Source organism: Alligator mississippiensis, chromosome 5, assembly GCF_030867095.1.
Source record: "Alligator mississippiensis isolate rAllMis1 chromosome 5, rAllMis1, whole genome shotgun sequence".
Classification (NCBI taxonomy): Eukaryota; Metazoa; Chordata; order Crocodylia; family Alligatoridae; genus Alligator; species Alligator mississippiensis.
Genome location: NC_081828.1, coordinates 85,452,760 through 85,474,833, shown reverse-complemented (window position 1 = coordinate 85,474,833; position 22,074 = coordinate 85,452,760). Strand labels below are relative to the sequence as shown.

Genomic DNA, 22,074 nt, shown 5'->3' with positions numbered 1-22,074 from the left:
ACTCCCAACTCCCCACCCCTCCGGGACCTCAGTGCCTCCCTGACTAGTCTCCTTAGCTCAATGAAATCCGCCCTCCTGAAGTCCAGGGCTGCTGCCTTGCTGCAGGCCTTTGCCACCCTGCGGTGGATGGTGAATCTCATAGGCGATGATCGCTATCACCTAGGTGATCGAGCACCCGCAGTCCCCTCACCAGGTTGTCGCTTGTGGCCAGGACCAGATCTAACAAGGCATTTCCCCTGGTGGGACTGTGCACCTCCTGGGTTAGATGGAGGTCCTGTAACACAGCTAGGAACCTACCATGGAGCTGAGGATGGCAACCCAAGTCAAACACAACAAGAAATTGTTTTTTAGATATATAGGGAGTAAAAGGAAGGCCCAGGGAGGAATAGGACCCCTGCTAAATGGGCAGAAACAATTGGTGATGGACAGGGGGGACAAGGCTGAACTCCTCAATGAGTTCTTTGCCTCAGTGTTCCTAAGTGAGGGACACAAGAAGTCTCTCACTGGGGTTGTAGAGAGGCAGCAGCAAGGCGCCAGACTTCCATGCGTAGACCCTGAGATGGTGCATAGTCACTTGGAAGAACTGGATGCCTTTAAGTCGGCAGGCCCGGTTGAGCTCCATCCGAGGGTGCTGAAAGCACTGGCCGACATCACTGCAGAGCCACTGGCGGGAATATTCGAACGCTCGTGGCGCACGGGCCAAGTCCCTGAGGACTGGAAAAGGGCCAACGCGGTCCCTATTTTCAAAAGGGGGAGGAAGGAGGACCCGGGCAACTATAGGCCAGTCACTCTCACCTCCATCCTTGGCAAAGTCTTTGAAAAAATTATCAAGGCTCACATTTGTGAGAGCCCAGCAGGACAAATTATGCTGAGGGGAAACCAGCACGGGTTCGTGGCAGGCAGATCCTGCCTGACCAATCTAGTCTCTTTTTATGACCAGGTTACGAAACGCCTGGACACAGGAGGAGGGGTGGATGTCGTATACTTAGACTTCAGGAAGGCCTTCGATAAAGTATCCCACCCCATACTGGTGAACAAGTTAAGAGGCTGTGAATTGGATGACTACACAGTCCGGTGGGTGGCGAATTGGCTGGAGGGTCACACCCAGAGAGTCGTGGTAGATGGGTCCGTTTCGACCTGGAAGGGTGTGGGCAGTGGGGTCCTGCAGGGCTCAGTCCTTGGACCGATACTCTTTAATGTCTTCATCAGCGACTTGGACGAGGGAGTGAAATGTACTCTGTCCAAGTTTGCAGATGACACAAAGCTCTGGGGAGATGTGGACACGCCAGAGGGCAGGGAACAGCTGCAGGTAGACCTGGATAGGTTGGACAAGTGGGCAGAAAACAACAGGATGCAGTTCAACAAGGAGAAATGCAAAGTGCTGCACCTAGGGAGGAAAAATGTCCAGCACACCTACTGCCTAGGAAATGACCTGCTGGGTGGCACAGAGGTGGAAAGGGATCTTGGAGTCCTAGTGGACTCCAAGATGAACATGAGTCGGCAGCGTGACGAAGCCATCAAAAAAGCCAATGGCACTTTATCATGCATCAGCAGATGCATGACAAATAGGTCCAAGGAAGTGATACTTCCCCTCTATCGGGCGCTGGTCAGACCGCAGTTGGAGTACTGCGTGCAATTCTGGGCGCCACACTTCAAGAAGGATGCGGATAACCTGGAGAGGGCGCAGAAAAGGGCCACTCGTATAGTTAAGGGCCTGCAGACCAAGCCCTACGAGGAGAGACTAGAGAAACTGGACCTTTTCAGCCTCTGCAAGAGAAGGTTGAGAGGCGACCTTGTGGCTGCCTATAAGTTCATCACGGGGGCACAGAAGGGAATTGGTGAGTATTTATTCACCAAGGCGCCCCCGGGGGTTACAAGAAACAATGGCCACAAGCTAGCAGAGAGCAGATTTAGATTGGACATTAGGAAGAACTTCTTCACAGTTCGAGTGGCCAAGGTCTGGAACGGGCTCCCCTACCCTGGACGTCTTCAAGAGGAGGTTAGATGAGTATCTAGCTGGGGTCATCTAGACCCAGCACTCTTTCCTGCTTATGCAGGGGGTCGGACTCGATGATCTATTGAAGTCCCTTCCGACCCTAACATCTGTGAATCTATGTGAGTGGCCAGACCTGGCTGACTGCTCTTCCCAGCAAATGTCTGGATAGTTTAGGTTCCCTATATTTGCTTTTAGGTAAAAAGCTGTTATAAACTTTGTCACAATGCTGAATGACAATAAGAATTCAAGTCACAACCATGAAGAATAAAGGATAAAGTTGCTTTTAATGGTGTGCAGTTGTGATATCTATGCAAGTGGTTTTAAATGTCATTGTTCAAAAGGAAAGGTGCCAGTCTGCTGTGGCCTAAAAATGTGTGAAAATAGAAGGGAACCCTTGATTACCTTTTTAAAAAGCTCAAAAAGGTAAACCTCTCATGGAGAATGTCTATACCAACCTATGCAGTGCTGCATAGATATACACACCAAGTAGCTTGGGTAGTTGGAGCAGTATAACCTGAGACGCAGGAAAAATTAACCCAGGTGAAATTGTACAGTAACACACAATACTGCTTCTGGTACTTGTGCTAGTTTGTTAAAACACAAAACAAAACAAAAATTGAAGTATCTTTATGTGGTACTATATACTGTGATGTAGATATTAACACCCACTGCCAGAGCTGAGGATAATTAAAGGTTATATGCTAAGAGGGGAGAGGAAGAAATCACATTAAGTCACAGAAAAACTACAAAAATATGAAATATATCAACAGGCTCAATAAGCCTGTACATCACAATTTAATTTCCTAGTTTTCAATATTAGATCTTGACTTGAGTCATCAAGTCATCAAGCAAACATCAAGTACTCAGGTAAACAAAATGCTAAGTAGTGCAGAATGTAAAGTACCATTTATTTAAAATGTTGTGGGATTATGAGTTTGTAGGAAAAAAATGCAACTGTCACATGGAAAACATGGCTTCTGTCAGTGTTATTCAATGAGAGTATCCACTGCAATGTCTTTGGGGGAGATGTAGTTAGTGGAAAGAAGAGACTCAACAGGTTATTTTGGGTAGTGGAGACCCCTAAATAACTAAAGCCTCCAAAGAATTGTCAACAAGGTTCTTTGGGTAGATGTAGTATATTTTATTAGATCAACTAAACAGGTAGAAAAATTGTTCTTTGTAAGCTTTTGGGTACAAACAGCCTTCTTCATGCATAGGGAGAATCTACATTTAACATATTAAATATACACGAACTATTTGTGCATATGAAATTAAAACAAAGTTTTTAATACTAGTTTTTAAAAGACTAGTTGGAAATAACAAAAATAAAGCAAATCTCCCTTCTCATCTTTCAAATACTGGCTTTTACTTTAAAGTAAGGCAATAACTGTATGAAAAAATGTATTGCTGCTCTTTTCAAGGATCACATTTTTCTCAAAAAACAGTTTCTCATATTACATTAAGATTGGATCCCTTTTTAGTTTGCTTGTTTACACTTCTGCCTGCGTGAGACTTTTGTGCATTCCTCTTCATAAGCATGTGTATTTCTGTCTCAATGATCGTGGGAGAAGTTTTGGTGAGACTTAAGGAATACATAATACAGACAATTGTGCCAATAAAATTTTCAGCAGCCTTTTGCGTAAAATCTAAAATATGTTCAGACACCTCACATGGATGTATTCATTGGTAAAAAACAAGGTACAAGTTTGAATCTGGCCTGTCATACTGCAGCAGAAGTCTTTATACAATACCAGACTTCTACTGAATGGTGGTATATGAACATACAATATTGTTTCTGTCCCCCATGTTCCACCTATATCTCTTTGGGTGCAAACAGATTTAACATTAAAACATTTCCAAGTAAAATGAGAAACACTGTCAAAACTGAAATATTTTGGCTGGGAGACATGCATACTGTTTCTGATTGGAACATTTCAAAATTCTGGAGCCTTCTCTAGCACCAGCTTGAGGGTGGTGGCTAGAGAAGGCTGCAGCAACCTGCCACTGTTCTCCATCTCACAAGGGTGAGAGGAGGAAGGAAGGAGAGAACTAAGAGGTAGGGGGAGCGTGGGGGCGGTTCCCTAGCTCCACCAGTGGTAGCCCGACACCCCAGCTCCACTCTTTATCGCTCCTCTTCCCCTCGCAGATAGTCCCTCTCAGTACTGAGCCTGGAGCTGGCTCTGGAGTTGGCCCTGGGAGTCACCAGGGTATGGTAAGCCTGGTTCTGGATCTGGCAGGGGTCCCAGCAGACATTGCAGATATCCCAGTAGGCACCTGGCAGGATCCAAGTACCTGGAGCAGGGCTGGCAGCTGGACAGAAGGGAGGCTGACCACCCTGATCTTTTCCCCCCTCGCCATGAAAACATAACTAAAAATGAAAAATTTCAAAACAGCTTCTCATTTAAAAACATACTATTCTGGAGTGCTTAAGCCACTCCTGGAATGTTTCAAAGGGCTTGTAGATTTGCACACCTGGCCTTTTCAAATATATCAAAAGGTTTTTGAAACATTTTAAGTGTCAAGTCTGCCCATGCCCTATGGTTGGGGTTTTCAACCTTTTTAAAGTGTACCCCTGGCAGCCCCTCTTTAGTAGGTGTACCCCCAGGGGACAAGGTGGCAAACAGCAGGACACGGAGCAGGGACATGGCAAACAGAGCGGCGGCAGCGCAGTGTCTGTGCAGCCCTACTTTCACCCCACCCCAGCCCTGCTCCTGAGAGGCAGTGGCGTGATGTGGCAGTGTTCCATCTCTGCCCACCCCCGTATACTCCCTGGGACCTTTCAAAGTACCCCCAGGGGTACACATACCCCCGGTTGACAAACCCTGCCCTATGGCATGCTGACTTTCAACAAAACTTAAATGCCTCTGACAATGTTAGAGGGTAAACATTTTTGTGCTTTTGACTGCAGCTTCCCATGGTTTGTTTTAATTGCTTATTCAACATCTGTGCAGTTAACTTAATATGCAGAGTATTTTTTATTCTATTTTTATGATTTCAGAATTCCTTGAAGGTGGCTTTCAAAGCCTTTACTGATGAACTGAAAGGCTAAATCACTCCTAGAAACATATTTCCTTGCAACATAAAGCAAATCATCAGATTTAGTTTCAAAGCTGCCTACTGTATTACCTGTGGCATATGAGAAATAAATTTTGTCAGCTCTAGCACCAGAATTGCCTCCTCCTGAGCTTGATTCTCTTGGCTGTCTCATGAATACTTAAGTTTTCCATGGGGCCTTTTTGCAATCCTCAGATTTGCAAATGAACCAAGAATCTGTTTGGCAACCTCAACACAGCAAGGTTTGTGCAAAGCTTTTAGTGCAATAAACTCTGCATTACATAAAATCAACTTCATGCAATGGACGACAGACAAATATATATGTATAACAACAGAACTGAATCCACCCACCGCAGCATCTCATTTTCTCCTCCATGTCACCCTGCAAGGCAAAGATGTGGGTGCACAAAGAAGCCTTTATTTCCCTTGCTTGCCTCCACCCAGGTCAGTAATACAACAGGGTTCTGAGCCAGCCCCAGATAAAAATCCCGCTCGTATCTTGCAAAATCTCTGCAGGGATCAAACATTTAACATACATATGACATTAACTACAATGACATCTAAGTGATGTTGACCTCCTGTCCTCAGCCCCACTGATGTGGAACCTACTATTCCCACTTTGCAACCACCAAGCATGATTGAATCTCTTTTCCTGGGTGTTTTAAGGCCATAATAAGGTTTCATAAACCACAGGTTAAAGAAGGCAGCACAGACCCCATACTGATAACCACATTTAGAGGAAATAAGCTCCTTAGTTGTCTAACAGTGGAATGTCAGCTGTCCCTAGCACCCAATGTCATGTACCTTTCCCATACCTCCCATATTGGGGTATATCAACCTACTGCTGAAGTCAGTTAAGGCCTGAAAAAATTATTTATTACTGAATTTACTAGATGAAACTCCATTGTGGCCATAATGTGGTCATCAAAAAGAACCTCTTTCTTCAGGTATATAGGGAGCAAAAGGAAGGTGCAAGGGTAGCATAAAACCCCTACAGGACAAACTAGGGCAACTGGTGAAGGAGAAGGAGGACAAAGCTGAGCTCTTCAATGAGTTATTTGCATCTGTGTTCCTAGACACCCCTTGCTGCAGCACTCCTTGCTGCAGACCAAAACAAATCTCCCAATTGGATCATAGATAGATGCTGGAGGGACACCAGCCCATAAACTGTTAGTACAGACTTGGTGAAGGGGCACTTGGAGGGGCTGGATGTGTTCATATCAGCAGGCCCAGATGAACTTCATCCAAGGGTGCTAAAGGAATTGGTCAGTGTCATAGAAGAGCTGCTGGCATGGTTGTTTGAGCACTCAAGGTGTTCCGGTCAGGTCCCAGAGGACTGGAAAAGGGCCAATGTGGTCCCTATTTTCAAAAAGGGGAGGAGGGAGGAACTGGAAAACTACAGGCCAGTTGGTCTCACCTCTATCCTTGGGAAAACTCTGAAAAAAACAATTAAGGATCACATTTGTGGGAGCCCAGCAGGGGAAATAATGCTGAAAGGAAATCAGCATGGATTCACTGCAGGTAGATCCTGCCTGACTAACCTTGTTTCTTTTTACGACCAGGTCACAAAATGCTTAGACGTAGGAGTCAAGGTAGATGTCATCTACCTAGACTTTAAGAAGGTCTTTGATACGGTATCTCATTCTGTTCTCATAAATAAATTGACAGGCTGTGATGTAGATGATTACAGAGTCAGGTGGGTGGCAAATTGGCTTGGGGGTCACACCCAGAGAGTGGTGGTGGACGGGTCGATATCACCTGGAAAGATGTTGGCAGTGGAGTCCCACAAGGCTTGGTCCTTGGACTGGTGCTATTCAATGTCTTCATCAGTGACTTGGACAAGGGTGTGGAGAGTATCCTGTCCAAGTTCGCAGATGATACCAAATTATAGGGCAAAGTTAACACACCAGAGGGTAGGGAACTGATCCAGGCGGATCTGGACAGGTTGGAAAAATGAGCAGTATGAAATACGATGCAGGTCAACAAAGACAAGTGCATGCTGCACCTAAGCAAAAAGAATCACCAACACACTTACAGGCTGGGGGATGACCTCAGAAGCACAGCAGTGGAAAGGGATCTTGGAGTCATAGTTTATTCCAAGATGAGCATGAGTCATCAATGTGACAAAGCGATCAACAAGGCTAACCGCACTTTATCATGCATTAGCAGATGCAAGGTGATGCTTCCCCTCTATGAGGCACTGGCCAGGCCACAGTTGGAGTACTGCGTCCAGTTTTGGGTACTGCACTTCAAGAGGGGTGCGGAGGATCTTGAAAGGGTTCAAAGGAAGGCCACTTGTATGGCCAGAGGCCTGCAGGTAAGGCCCTAAGATGAGAGACTGAGGGACCTGTATCTCTTCAGCCTTCACAAGAGAAGGCTGAAAGGTGATCTTGTGGCTGCCTATAAATTCATCAGAGGGCAGCAAGGAATAGGAGATGTTCTATTTACTAAGGCACCCCTTAGAGTAACTAGGAAAAATGGCCACAAATTGACGGAGAGCAGATTTAAATTGGGCATAAGAAAGAACTTCTTCACAGTAAGGGTTACCAGAAGAGACTGGACAAACACTTAGCTGGGGCTGTCTGACCCTAGCACTCTTTCCTGCCAAGGGCAGGGGGTTAGACTCGATGACTTACTGAGGTCCCTTCCAACCCCAACATCTATGAATCTATGAATAGGAGTACCATCAAATGGCATATGTACAGCTTGGGATGCTTATTCTCCAAAATACATCTATTAAGCCACATTAATTGATGTCTATCAGCTTTAGGTAATGCATGGTAATATTAATTGCCTAAAAACCTCCACAGCACCAACAGATGAATTGCCAACACTGATCTGGTAAGCCACAGACCTCAACCATAAGGAGTAGCCAGTTTCTACATAGCAACAGCAATCTGCCACTATTTATTGATAGGGCTTCTCTCACTTGGAGGTAATTTAAACAGGTCTCCTTCTCATGTTGAAAATCTGGAGTCACTGACAGTTATTCCAGGTTTGTGTGACTATATAACTCTGCCACGTTTTATTAGTTCTCCTCCACCAAAAATACTGGTTTACACACGGACCACAGCATTTGCTCCATGGGACTGGTGCCTTCTTCAACAGGTCTGTCACAGATAAATTCATGGGTACAACTCAAAGTGCCTCAGCTGAATATGTCTGCAGCTTTTTAAATGGACTTCTGCATGATAGCCTAGGAAGGGCAGACAATTCTCTCTCAAAATCCTGCACACAGTCCTTAGAGAAGCTCAAGTTTAGTCTGTGTACTGCCTATACTGAGAGCAGGGGTGGGCAAAATGCAGCCCGCAGGCTGGGTGTGGCTTGCCAGGCCATTCTATCTGGCCCGCAGGACCCCTAAAAAGTTTAGAAAATTCATATTTATCTGCCCCTGGCTGTCTGTCATGCAGCCCTTGATGGCTTGCCAAAACTCAGTAAGCGGCCATCTGCCCGAAATAATTGCCCACCCCTGGTGTAGTGGGCTGTGGACCCAGGTCCCTGGTACTGCAGCCCTGGCATCTAGGGGCCCCACCAGCAGGCTGGTAGGCATCCAAATTGTTTTAAAACTTTTAATATATCAATAAAACATTATGTTAAACTGATACCTACATACATGTGGATTTTGGGGGTTTTAATCAGAGAACTTGCAATTAAATTTTATCAGAGAATTTGCGATTTTTAAACAGAGAAAATCAGAATCCTTGAAGATGAACTAGTTACTGAGTTTACTGTACAGCTGTCTGAACAGGCTGATTGCTCACAACTTATCTTGTGGGTCAGGTCATACGTAGCAGTGAAAGGGCTGCTACATGTAAAGAAAAAAAAAGAAGTTGAGGGGAACTAGAGAAGGAAGGAGTAAATTAAGAAACAAGTTAAAATGAACATGTTTTGACACTAGATTGACAAGTCAGCAGGAGTCATCACATAGCATGAACTTCACTTCACAAAAAAGCAGCCATTAAGTAAAACCATAACATCCTATTTTATAAGGGAGAAAAATAGGTTTTTGTTTATATTCAAACTGTATACGTCTGTGTAAAAGAAGAAAATCCAAGCTACCTGACCAAAATAAAAATGCTAGAAATGCATTGCACATGTAATGTCAATTCACAAATACTGCAGCACTGTCAGTTTAATGTCAGTAAATGGAAGAGGGAGAGGAACAAGGATTTGTGTGTGTGATACATTACATTAGACTAATTACATGGTTGGAATAGGATGCATTGTTTCTTAATGTACTCCGTTCCTCCTCTAATTTCCTGCAACTTCTGTGTTTTTTTTCTTTAGGTAGCAGCCTTTTAACTGCTGTACTGCACTGCACTTGAAAAACTGGCAAAATCTATTCCAACCACACAGCTGGTCCAATAAGAGAGATCCCGCACAAGAATCCTTGACTCTTTCATATTCCCTGGAACATCACAGCTACAACACTACTCCAAAACTAGGAGAGACAGAAGCACAATTCCTTTAAGACAAAAGTCACAAGAGAAATTTGAAAGACAACAGGAAATACCAGCTATAAAATAACCTACATATTTACCCCAAATGAAATTGAGAAAATTGCTGTTGTCTAACTTTCCTGATACATGAATGAATTTCTTATTTGAAATCAACAGTAGTAAGTTCAGTTGATCACCTTAGATCAGAACAATCACGGGCCTTGCTTCCCATTCTAATGAGATACTTGGTCTGTTGGCTATATTTTCAGCATTTCATTACAATAACTAAATTTTCCATTGCACTTTGATTTCTGCTCACTTGTAGCTCATTCATAATGTTCAGTTATACATAAATAAACTATTTCTTGGAATCTACATTAACATGATTGGTAATAAGAACAAAATTTAACTGAGGCCTTTTTGTTTTATTTCATTTATAGGCCTCAGAAAATTAGTATTTTTATGTAATAGGCACTCCTACTTTGCAATGGGATCACTTCATAACCAAAGACTTACCCGGGGAAATTATGTAAAAGAAATTCTTGAACTCATCCATCCAGACTTCTGCAAGCCGCCTATTATTTTTGTTAATAATCTGCCCTGTGCCTCCTGGAAAAGTATAAGGAGTGGCTTTTCGGAATACATGTCCAACATGTGAGCAGGTTACAATTTCCAAAGTGCCCCCACACTGCCAAATCTGAAAGCAATAGGACAGTTATTGCATAATTCAAGGTGGCTACACATACTTTAAACCGGTTCTTAGTTCTCATGTCTTTTCAACCTGAAAAATTCTATCATCCCGGGTCTTTAACAAACCTAATAGTATTCACTAAAGTAATAAGCCAGTTTCAAACTGACCAGAGTAAGGATGTTTGGAGGGTAGAGAGGCAGACTGAGTCACACCAAGTGTATGAGTACTGAGATGTCAGTAAGAAGCTGCCTGGAAGTGATTAGCAGAGCTGACAGTGTGAAGCAAAAAAAAAAATTGAATATGAAATGTAATAAAGCAGCTACATTTACATATTGCTAAGAAGACTTTAATATTACATTTTTGTAAAATGTAATGTTAAATCCAGAAATTGTTTTAAGATTCTGGAACTTAAAAGTTTGAAAGACATTTGCAACTTTATTCTGGACCCCAAAAATGGTACCTCACACTTATAAATGTTTTTAGCTATTTTGTAGGTATCTACATAGTATTCTGAGCTGATAGGTAAAAGCAAGGAAAGGAATTACCCAAATAATGTATTTGTTGTCATCCATAGGAAGATACTGTAGAAATATGGGCAACACTAGATAGGACCCCCACTCAGAAGAAAGGTACAGCTACCAGGTTGTAAATCACTGAAAGAAGTTTTATAATGGAAATCACACACTGACCTTATACTAACAGGTTAAGCATTCATCACTGATCTAAACCTTACCTTGCCTCCCCAAGCAGCTTCTCTACACATAGATCACTCTAAACACAAATTTTAATTGATTATCTTTTAAAATGAAAATCCAATATCCAAATTTTTTGTCTCAAGGCTTTGTAGGCTGTTTAACTGTCATTTTCCTTTCTTGATAACAAGGCAGTTTCATCTATATAATTTTGCCAAAGAACAAAAGAACGAATTATCCCTGCTTGGATGTTAAACTGTTGCAGTCATTGTCCCCTTACCATTTTTACACCTTGAATTATTCAAAAGAGAGAAATTTAATGCCAAAGCAATGTTTGCTTACCCTGAAGGAAATTTCTAGATTCTCTCCACCCCAAATGTCCATTCCAGCATCATATGTTCCAATTTCTTGGAAGTAATCCCTGTCTATTGAAAAAAGGCCTCCTGCCATTGTTGGTGTCCTGAAAAGATGTAAAAGACATATTGAACATCCATGTAGAAAATAAGCCAAACAGATGTTTACAAACTTTACTACAAAATCCTTTCTATACTGTACTGTAGTGGGGGGGCGAGGGCAGCGGCTCTCCTTTGTGGGCTGCACATGTGCTACCTGCCTGACCGCAGGGTGGAGCTTGCACATGGTGGCCACTGCCATCCTCCACCCCATGCTGTGTGTAACCCCCCCCCACCACCACCAGATGTGTACCAAGAAGGGGTACACTCCTTAAAAAAAGGCTGAAAACCCCTGCTGTACTGAATTTTGAAAAGACCTTATTAAGTCTATACTTATCCTTTGTTTCTTTCCTTCAAGCCTATAACTTTCCCTCCTTTTATTTCATACCTGCATCCTATTGCACTAAACTAAGTTAATTCTTGGAGAAATGGATTGCCTGTGAGATTAATGCTATATAAAGCCTACAGTCCCCTGTCACAGTTCAATGGCTTTCGTGTCTATATTACCACCAGTTCAGGTCCGAAAATAAGTTACCAATCTTACAATGGTTCCACTTCAACAGGTGTTTTCCTCACATCTCAGTTAGCACTCATTAGCTGATGAGTTTCAGCAGAGGGAACAACTTAATAGGCACAGAAATTACATCACTCCTCCTTAAAACTGCTATTTACACAGCCAGTGGCATGGAAATTACTACTATTTGCAGGATAGGTAGAAGATTTCAAACTACAAAGACAGTATAAGATTTAAAAAGTTCTAATTTCTTGAAAAAATGTGGCAATAATTTCTTTACAGTCTATTTCAAGAGACAAAAAAGCATAATAGTCTAAGAATGATTGGTTCCATTGCTCATTATCACCGCTTCCATAAAAGCAAAATCTATAGTCAGAGTTACATATGGAGTTCCTTTATTTTTAGTTATTTAACATTTCTAAAAACATGAGAGCTTTCAAGTGTATATGTATATATGGAAATTTATATTTATATATGTAATTTTATATTTATATATGTAAATTCTCCTAAATCTCAATTTCTTAGGTCAATGCTATCCAACTGGTAGCCTTAAGGCTGCATGCAGTCCCTGAAGGATTAGACTGTAGCAGCCGCAAGGGGGCTGGAGAGCCCAAGCTATGCAAATGCCTGCCTGCACTACAGGTGGGTAGTGCATGTGGCTTGAGGGGGTACGGACTTACATGGCAGGGGATAGCTGAGGTACCTGCGCTGGGGAGGAAGGGGCAGATCATGCGACTGGGAGAAAGCAGGGGGAGGGGTGAGGGGGGGGGACTGAGCTGCTTGTACTGGTTACAGGGGAATGGTCAGCCTTCACAGCACATGCAGCTCAGGGTTGTGGGGGGACATCAGACTACCAACATTGTGATGAGGGGAGGGGGCACCTATGTGGAGTGTGGCCCTCAGCTGCCCAGAAGTTAGACAGCTGTGTGTTACATCACCAGATAGGTATTCTCATCTCACATACACAAAAGGATACTTTGACTGCATTATTCTAAATTATACGCTTTTATCATTTTAGCTTACATACTATTTCTAGCATCTTTAAAAAATGGTCTAAATATTTATGAAAAAGATGCCAAATGGACACCCACAATTAAGTGTAAGTGCAACTAACTGTACCTGCAACTATACACAAAACAAATTAGGTTTCTAGCAAACATTACTTTAAAAAAGAGAAAGATACAAGCTCTGAAAAAAATATTTTACTTCTGAACCTCTTAGTAGCATAAAAAGTAAAAGTGCTTCCTAAGTCAAAGTAAGTTAGCTTCCCTTGTACCTAAAAAGACATTAGAAATAATCATTAGACAACATTAGAAATACAACAGGTCATTATATACTGGTTTTATTTGTTTCATAGTATCAAAAATTCAGTTTTCTAGAGTACATGGGAGGCAAAAGAATAAGGTAAACATCATTAAAACCTTGCATCTCAAATGTAAAGTGTGTAGGGAAAACTCATTTTCATTCAAATTAATTCACGGATTAAAGTTAAAATCTTTAGAATAATCCTAATGTGACGTATCTGATAGGGTTATGAGAAACTTTGGTAGCTGATTTGATTCAGAGGAGATTCGGCCCAATTCGGTGACGGAATCTCCAAATCGGAATTGAATTGGGACACCAATTAAAAGGTCCGAATTGAATTGGAAGCCTCTGAATTGATTGGGAAAAAGATTTGGTGCCGCTGCAGAGACTCGGCTGTAGACTAAACAGGCAGCAGTCCTTCCCACCCTGGACACCGCTGCCTCCAGTTGGTAAGTCTGCTGTGGTGGACAGAGGGGGGAGAGAAGGGGTATGGGACAAGCTTCCCAGCCAGGGTGGGGGGCACAGGACTCGGGATTCAGAGAGGGGGCCGGAGGGGGGGCACAGCAGCGCTCGGAATGGGGGCTATGCAGGCGCAGCTCACTCTGTGTGGAAGAGGGCAAGCAGCAGCAGAGCACAGCCTGCCACTTGCCCAGCTGGCGGGGGGGGGGAGGGGGAGCGTGGGATGTGGGAGTGGCAGTTCTGAGAGCAGGGGCTCTGCCCAGCCAGCACGGGGGGTGGGGCAGATGTTGTTGCCGCTTGCCCAGCTGCGGATGGGGGGGGGGGAGACGGGGACACACATGACACTATGTCCTGCCACCACTTGCCCCCAGCCACCCAGAGTGAGCTGCGCCCACATCCTACTCCAACTGGGCAAGTGGCAGCAAGGCAAAGCCCCCACTCCACGTGCTGCTGCGCCTACATCCCACGTCCCCCTGCCCCCCCTCCCCGAATCACATGCCCCCTGCCCCGGCTGGGCAGATTGTCCCAGCCCCAGCCCCAATCCCTCCCTCCCTCCTCCATGTCCCTTCCTTCCCTCCTCCGCCCACCACAACAGACTTACCAGCTGGAGGCTGCTGTGGCCAGCATGGTGAGGACAGCTGCCTGTTTAATTTTTGTCCAAATCTCTAAAGCGGCACTGAATTATCAGATCAGATTCGGCCGAATCGAATCGGGACAGTGATACAAATCTTCGAATTGAATCACGGTCCCTCTAAATCATCCGAATCCAAATCCAAAGTGAATACTTGCTGCTTTGCACAGGCCTAATATCTGATTGTTTAATAATCAGACTACTTAAATAATAATAAGTTAACAACAGTAGCAAGATCTACATGTCACACCAATTTGACACTGTTACTTTAACTATGCCAAAATGACAATAAAATTTATATTGTTAATTACCGATATATTTGAAGCTAACCTGGAAAAGACAATAGAAGAGGGCAATGAAACATTTTTTTTTCCTGAAATGGATGCAATACACTCTAGTTACCTGACAGGAAGGGTCCGATCACCTTTCCTTCGGTCCATCTCTCTCTGAGGAACAGGATACCAGCGGAAATTCAATTTCCAGTTGAACCCACCATAGGTCATATCAGAGCCTGCCATATATTCAAAGGTGTCATCACTAATTACATCAATGATGGGACACACTACAGTTCTCCTAGAGAAAGAAGTGCCAAAACCTATTAGTTGAAGTGACAAAATGCTCTGAATTTTTTTGGTTTACTATATATTACAGAAATGATAATAAACATCACAGCATGCAAAGCTTCTTTTGGTTGTTTCTAAAATACATATATTTAACAAGTTATAAGAGTTATAAGTTATAATACAAAGTTACAAAGTTATAAACTTTTTACCCCTCTGTGTGTTACTGTGTTTGCCAACAAGCCAAATAAGCCCTTGTTCATACTGCAACATTTTTGTAATTTAACAAATAAATGGTGAGTAATTTATACCAAAGGTAAAATAAAAAGAAAAACTATCTGCATCAGCAATACTCAAAACAACGTCACATTGGATATATTCTTTAACTGTAGAAACACAAACACATTTTGTGGACAGTCAAATCCTTGCTCCGCCTCCTCCTTCATAAAAGTGCCTTCACAATAGGGCTATATAGTGTGAATTGACATACTGTATGCTTTTAAAAAAAAATTAGCAGCAGCATCATAGCTGAATTCTAGGTTTCCAACTACAGTATATGAGAGTGGCTCAGACAGCCCCCTAACTTTAAAGCAAACAATGCCCTGCAGATCACTTCTTATTTACAGCCCTGTATATATCACAGATAAATGTGTAATATTCAAAATATAGCCTTTATAAACATGAAATCATTGTGAGGACCCAAGAAGAATACGTCAAACATAACTACTTCTAAACCAGTTGGTTTTCCGTGCAGTTAAGGCATTGTTTGTTCTTTAAGGTAATTACAGTAGGGAAAGGAAAGCTAAAAAATAAATGTACTGGCTATGTAGAAGTCTCTTTAGAAAAGAAAGAAAAAAAAAAGACAATGTGCATAAAAAATAGTTAAGATCACAAAACTGCTGCCTCAATTGACAGTATGCCACTTCTGTATAATGGGTAACTATCTAGATTAGATATCTAGATGTAACATACACATTAAACAATAAATTCCAGATCTGAATTGAAACAAGGCCAATTATTACCATCCTTTTATTCTGTAGTCATAAGGCTATACATGTTTATTAAAAGTCTGAGCCTCTTCTAATTTCTAAGCCTCTATAAATAATGGTTAAAACATGTTTAAGTGGCACTTAATGCATACATTGGTGTCTCAATATGACAGTTATTAAAACACTAGCTAACTGCCCGTCAAGAATGATGGGGGGGGTGATTAAAGGGGAGGGGATGGGCTGGGATGGAGTGCTGCCACCTAATGCCCCATGCTGCTGCTGTTCTGCCTCTTGCAGGGAGTGCGATGGGGGAGCAGAGGCCAACGCTGCTGGCTGATGGAAGCAGCCAATCAATCAGAGTGCAAATAAAGCGTGACAGACCGACCGACTGACAGAACTTAGGCTTTTATAATATTAAAATGCTGTAACAATCTATGAACTCTGCTAAAGCTTTACTTTGCAAGCTAGATTTATTTTTTTTAATCAACATAGCTTTCCTATGTTGAGGGCATCAGAGGGTTATGCAGTTGAGAATTTGGATGAGAGAACTTGTAAATGGGAAGGCATACCAAGAAAGTAAAAAACAGATACGAGGAACACTAACATCTTCCCCGGACAGCTCTGCAAGTAGACCTCAACTTAAGCACGTAACATAGAGCATAAGCTCTTCTTTTACACTGCTTGAACTAGCAGACGGTAACCATCAGTAAATGATGACAGTAATGAACATCAGGCTCTTAACAATGCATCAGGCTTGTAATTAAGCATTTACACCAGGCCCAATCAAATAGCTCAAAGGACACACTCATTTTGTTTGTCAGCTATGGTCAGAAGAAATTCGCCTTGGCCTGTTCCTCCAGGAAAGGAAGAGTTCAATAAGGCACTGCAGAGTAGGAGTTTTGAAGTGATGGGAGCCCAAGAAGGGTGGCTGTGCCTTAAGGAAATGATCCTTCGGGCACTAAGGGAGACAATCCCTATGCGAGGAAAAAGAGGGAAAGGGGCCAGGAGGCCTCCTTGGCTGACCAGAAAAATCCAGGGCAGCCTACGGGCCAAAAGGGGAGCACATAAAAAGTGGAAACAGGGAGAGATCACCAAAAAAGAGTATACCTCCTCTGCTCGTGCTTGTAGGGAGGCAGTTAGACGGGCCAAAGCTACCATGGAGCTGAGGATGGCATCCCAAGTAAAGGATAACAAGAAATTGTTTTTTAGATATATAGGGAGTAAAAGGAAGGCCCAGGGAGGAATAGGACCCCTACTAAATGGGCAGAAGCAATTGGTGACGGACAGGGGGGAGAAGGCTGAACTCCTCAACGAGTTCTTTGCCTCAGTGTTCCTAAGTGAGGGGCACGACAAGTCTCTCACTGGGGTTGCAGAGAGGCAGCAGCAAGGCGCCAGACTACCATGTGTAAACCGTGAGATGGTGCAGAGTCCCTTGGAAGAACTGGATGCCTTTAAGTCGGCAGGCCCGGATGAGCTCCATCCGAGGGTAATGAAGGCACAGGCCAACGTCATTGCACAGCCACTGGCAGGAATATTTGAACGCTCGTGGTGCATGGGCCAAGACCCGGAGGACTGGAAAAGGGCCAACGTGGTCCCCATTTTCAAGAAGGGGAGGAAGGAGGACCCGGGCGACTATAGGCCAGTCACTCTCACCTCCATCCTTGGCAAAAAGTTTGAAAAAATTATCAAGTCTCACATTTGCGAGAGCCCGGCAGGACAAATTATGCTGAGGGTTCGTAGCAGGCAGATCGTGCCTGACTAATCTAGTCTCTTTTTATGAGCAGGTTACGAAACGCCTGGACGCAGGAGTAGGGGTGGATGTCGTATACTTAGACTTCAGGAAGGCCTTCGATACGGTATCCCACCCCATACTGGTGAACAAGTTAAGAGGCTGTGATATGGATGACTACACAGTCCGGTGGGTGGCGAATTGGCTACAGGGTCGCACCCAGAGAGTCGTGGTGGACGGGTCGGTTTCGACCTGGAAGGGTGTGGGCAGTGGGGTCCCGCAGGGCTCGGTCCTTGGACTGATACTCTTCAATGTCTTCATCAGCAACTTGGACGAGGGAGTGAGGTGTACTCTGTCCAAGTTTGCGGATGACACAAAGCTATGGGGAGAAGTAGACACGCTGGAGGGCAGGGAACAGCTGCAAGCAGACCTGGATAGGTTGGACAAATGGGCAGAAAACAACAGAATGCAGTTCAACAAGGAGAAATGCAAAGTGCTGCACCTAGGGAGGAAAAATATCCAGCACACCTACTGCCTAGGAAATGACCTGCTGGGTGGCACAGAAGTGGAAAGGGATCTTGGAGTCCTAGTGGACTCCAAGATGAACATGAGTCAGCAGTGTGAGGAAGCCATCAAAAAAGCCAATGGCACTTTATCATGTCTCAGCAGATGCATGACAAATAGATCCAAGGAGGTGATACTTCCCCTCTATCGGGCGCTGGTCAGACCGCAGTTGGAGTACTGCGTGCAATTCTGGGCGCCGCACTTCAAGAGGGATGCGGATAACCTGGAGAGGGTCCAGAGAAGGGCCACTCATATGGTTAAGGGCTTGCAGACCAAGCCCTATGAGGAGAGACTAGAGAACCTGGACCTTTTCAGGCTCCGCAAGAGAAGGTTGAGAGGCGACCTTGTGGCTGCCTATAAGTTCATCATGGGGGCACAGAAGGGAATTGGTGAGGATTTATTCACCAAGGCGCCCCCAGGGGTTACAAGAAATAATGACCACAAGCTAGCAGAGAGCAGATTTAGACTGGACATTAGGAAGAACTTCTTCACAGTTCGAGTGGCCAAGGTCTGGAACGGGCTCCCAAGGGAGGTGGTGCTCTCCCCTACCCTGGGGGTCTTCAAGAGGAGGTTGGATATGCATCTAGCTGAAGTCATCTAGACCCAGCACTCTTTCCTGCCTATGCAGGAGGTCGGACTCGATGATCTATTTATTGAGGTCCCTTCCGACCCTAACATCTATGAATCTATGAAAAGGCTAAAGCAGCTGAATATGAGCCGCGGCTTTTACTTCTAATGTTTTTTCATTAAAATGACAGAAAAAAAGTGCATATCAATTTAGTTTAAACTAGACCAGAGTTTTGATTTTTTTAAATCTCTAGCCGTTCCTGGAGTTAGGATTATTTAGAATTATTTAACATATGGCACCTACTTGGGTTCACTTGTGGGTGGCTCCCACAATCATCATTTAATTAGGGATCCTAAAGACAGACAACTGAAAGAGACTAACGCAACATGGTTTTATTTATAAACCTAAACAAAATGACAACAAAGGAGAGGAAAACATTATATAAAGCAACTAGCTTTAGTTTCATTTACACAATGCTTTGAGGGAAAAGGGATCCAAAGCAGGTAAAATAATCTGTGGATGCATGCTGATGGTCTCGTCTTCCTTACTGTGGGCTCCTAAAGACATCTTTCATATTACCTCTACATCACAATTTGTATATGTACATAAGCTTTACCTGGTTTAGCAATTCCTCACCTCAAAAAATGTTGGGTACGTGTGTCTAAGACCATATATTAACATTTGCATCATATTATTGTTGGTTTGTTACTATAGCATATTATTAAAACATGGTTGTAAACTCTGCAACTCAAAATTCCCCTAAAGTATAGAAACATTTATCCTGTACCATGTGTCATCCTACCTGCTGTATTGACTGGAATATAAGACAAGGATCGCTCCACCCCCTCACCCTTCCCATCAGCGTGGGGAGGAAAAAACCCTTGTCTTATATTTGTACATGAGCAAGACCCACTCCCCCACCATTAAATACATTGTCATTAAACTGCTGCTAGAAGAAGCATGTGCTCAGTCATGGAAGTCAACTATGAAGTTGATTAAATGCAGCCAATAAAACACATAGCTTCTGTTGGGCAAACACTGATGGAAATCTTTTTTTTTTGGCGTGGCCTTAAAAACAAAAAAAACCAGATCATAAAACGGGTGGGTGTTCCCTCCACAGAGAACTGGCACCGTAATACCAAACCAACATCAGGAGGGCCAGAACCAGCCCTGACACCTTCCGCTTGGTGCCAAAATTGCTAGTTGATTTTAGCCACAAGATGCTGATGTTAACCAGGTTTGGTTTGGTTTGGTTTTTTTTGTTTTTTTTTTGTTTTTTTTACAAGTTTTATTAAAAACACTCATCACTCTACACTTACAAAACTACACATATCAAGCATCCTTGTTTTACCAAGACTTCATAGCCCAGAAACAGCTACATATGAAAAATGTGCAACTGCATATATTAAACTGTTAAACAATAAACATCAACTTCCCACAAAAAATAAACCCTTACAGAACTTTCTTTCATACAGAACCCCATGAAAAACCTGTTACCTCAGTAACCACCTGAAACTCTCTGCCCCTCCCACCAGTCCTCTTTGTTAGTTTAGTGAAACAAGTGTGTCCAGTCCTTTTTCCTTCACCTCTTCCTCTCCAATCTCTCCCTTGTCCTGATCCATGTAGTATTTCAGTTTATGCAGCTCCAGCTTCAGGCACTCTCTTTCAGTGATAAGCCAACTCCTTAAACACCTGGGGGTTTCTTACTTAGCATCAACTAGCTTTAACACATGCTAATAAAGTCCTTAATAACATTTCTTCCAGTCCCTTTCGCATGAGTCTGTATAGTACCATCTCCCGTGCTAATAACAGGTTTATTTTGGTGACAACTCAGAAACTGGCAGGCTCTTTCCCACACTCACTTTGCATACATACACTCCCAAAATATGTCCCACTTTTCTTGCTCCCCACATCTATAACTTGGGTACCTTGGTAAGTTTGTCAAGCCCCATCTGTTGCACTTCTCTCAACAGCAAGATACATCTTACAACCATCCACAGTAGATCAGTATGTTCACCTTTTAGTTGTTTACCCACCAACGCTCCCCACACTTCCCTTCTGTGAAGTTTCCCACTGGCACCATCCTGTCTCTCTCCCTTACCACATCCATGAAATTTTTTCTTTTTAATGATCCTTCAGGACCTCCAGCTCTAACTTCCCTATTTTATACTGCTGTATAACTCCTTCCATCCTGATGTAATTAACCAGAGGTTACCACACCCATGGACTCTTCAGATAAGTCTGATATCTTCTATTTCCTCAAAACTGCAGCTGTGTGAACTTGAGTGATATGCACTGCTTTCCTTTCTCCCTCCATTACCCCCTTGCATAGTGCGCTTACATATTTTGCACAGATGAACAATCATAAGTCTGGCAGCCCTCATCCCCCACATTTCTCTTGCTTTGTACAGTTCAGCTGTAGCCAGCCTTTTATTTTTTTTTTTGACATTCCAGGAGAATACGTACATTTCCCCCATGCTTTTGCTATCTGCCATGTCAGTGTGAATACAACTCAAGTATATAATAGAATAAATCAGCAGTAACACAACTTTAAATGCTGCCACTTTTCCACCAAAAAACAGTGTCCTCCTGGACCATAATAAAAGTATTTTCCATAGCTTTGCCATCACCTTTTCCCATGCTATATTATCTTTTCCTTCGGCATTTATTAGGAATCCTAGCATTCTGATTTCTCTCTCTCTTATTTGAAGGCCCAGCTTCTCCAAGCCCCTCCAGTTCCCCACTCCTACCATTGTGCTTTTTGATGCATTTTGTTTAGCCCTGTTGCTTCTCCATACTCTGATGTATGTTTTAGCGAAGAGCACACACCAACTGCTGAAACTTCCTTAGCCTGACGAAGGGTTTTTGAACCCGAAAGCTTGCTTAATAACTATTCTCCAACTATTTGGGTTGGTTTAATAAAAGATATCAAATTCACCCAAGGAACCTTGTCTGCCTCTAACCACTACCTTTATATCATCCATGTATAAAACACATTTTACCTCACCCCCTCCCAGAATCTTTACTCTATTTATCACCCAATCTTTTCTTATTCTTTGTACTAATGGCTCCATGACACACACAAACAGTAGTAGTGACAGGGTGCACCCTTGTCTCATCCCTGTATGGATTTTAAAGGCCCTGCTTAAGTACCCATTCATTTGGATTCAATTCTCTGCTTCTCTATACAATAACCTTAATCCAGCATATACATTTTTCTGGGGACCCCATTTTTCCTAGTACCCCAAATATGTAATCATGATCTACTCTATCACATGCTCTTTCTAAATCTAAATTTGTTATAACTGTTTGTTTTCCTCTCTTGGATGTGGGACAGTGCATCTCTCATCAAACTGCTTGCTTCAGAGATCCACCTACCTGATACTGTGCATACTTGGTCTTCATGTATTATTTTCTGGGGGTTTTCCTCA

General features: G+C 43.1%; 1 protein-coding gene across 3 annotated transcripts in view; it reads right to left on the bottom strand.

Moving 5' to 3' along the window:
* Positions 1-22,074, bottom strand: part of GALNT1 (polypeptide N-acetylgalactosaminyltransferase 1) — a 220,396-nt gene that overhangs the window by 24,038 nt on the left and 174,284 nt on the right. For all 3 annotated transcript variants that reach the window (XM_059728581.1, XM_006269681.4, XM_059728582.1), the window contains 3 exons: positions 14,636-14,806; positions 11,215-11,332; positions 10,006-10,186 (listed from right to left, as the gene is read on the bottom strand). In XM_059728581.1, the coding sequence (XP_059584564.1) occupies positions 10,006-10,186; positions 11,215-11,332; positions 14,636-14,806 (470 nt within the window). The remainder of the gene's footprint in view (positions 1-10,005; positions 10,187-11,214; positions 11,333-14,635; positions 14,807-22,074) is intronic.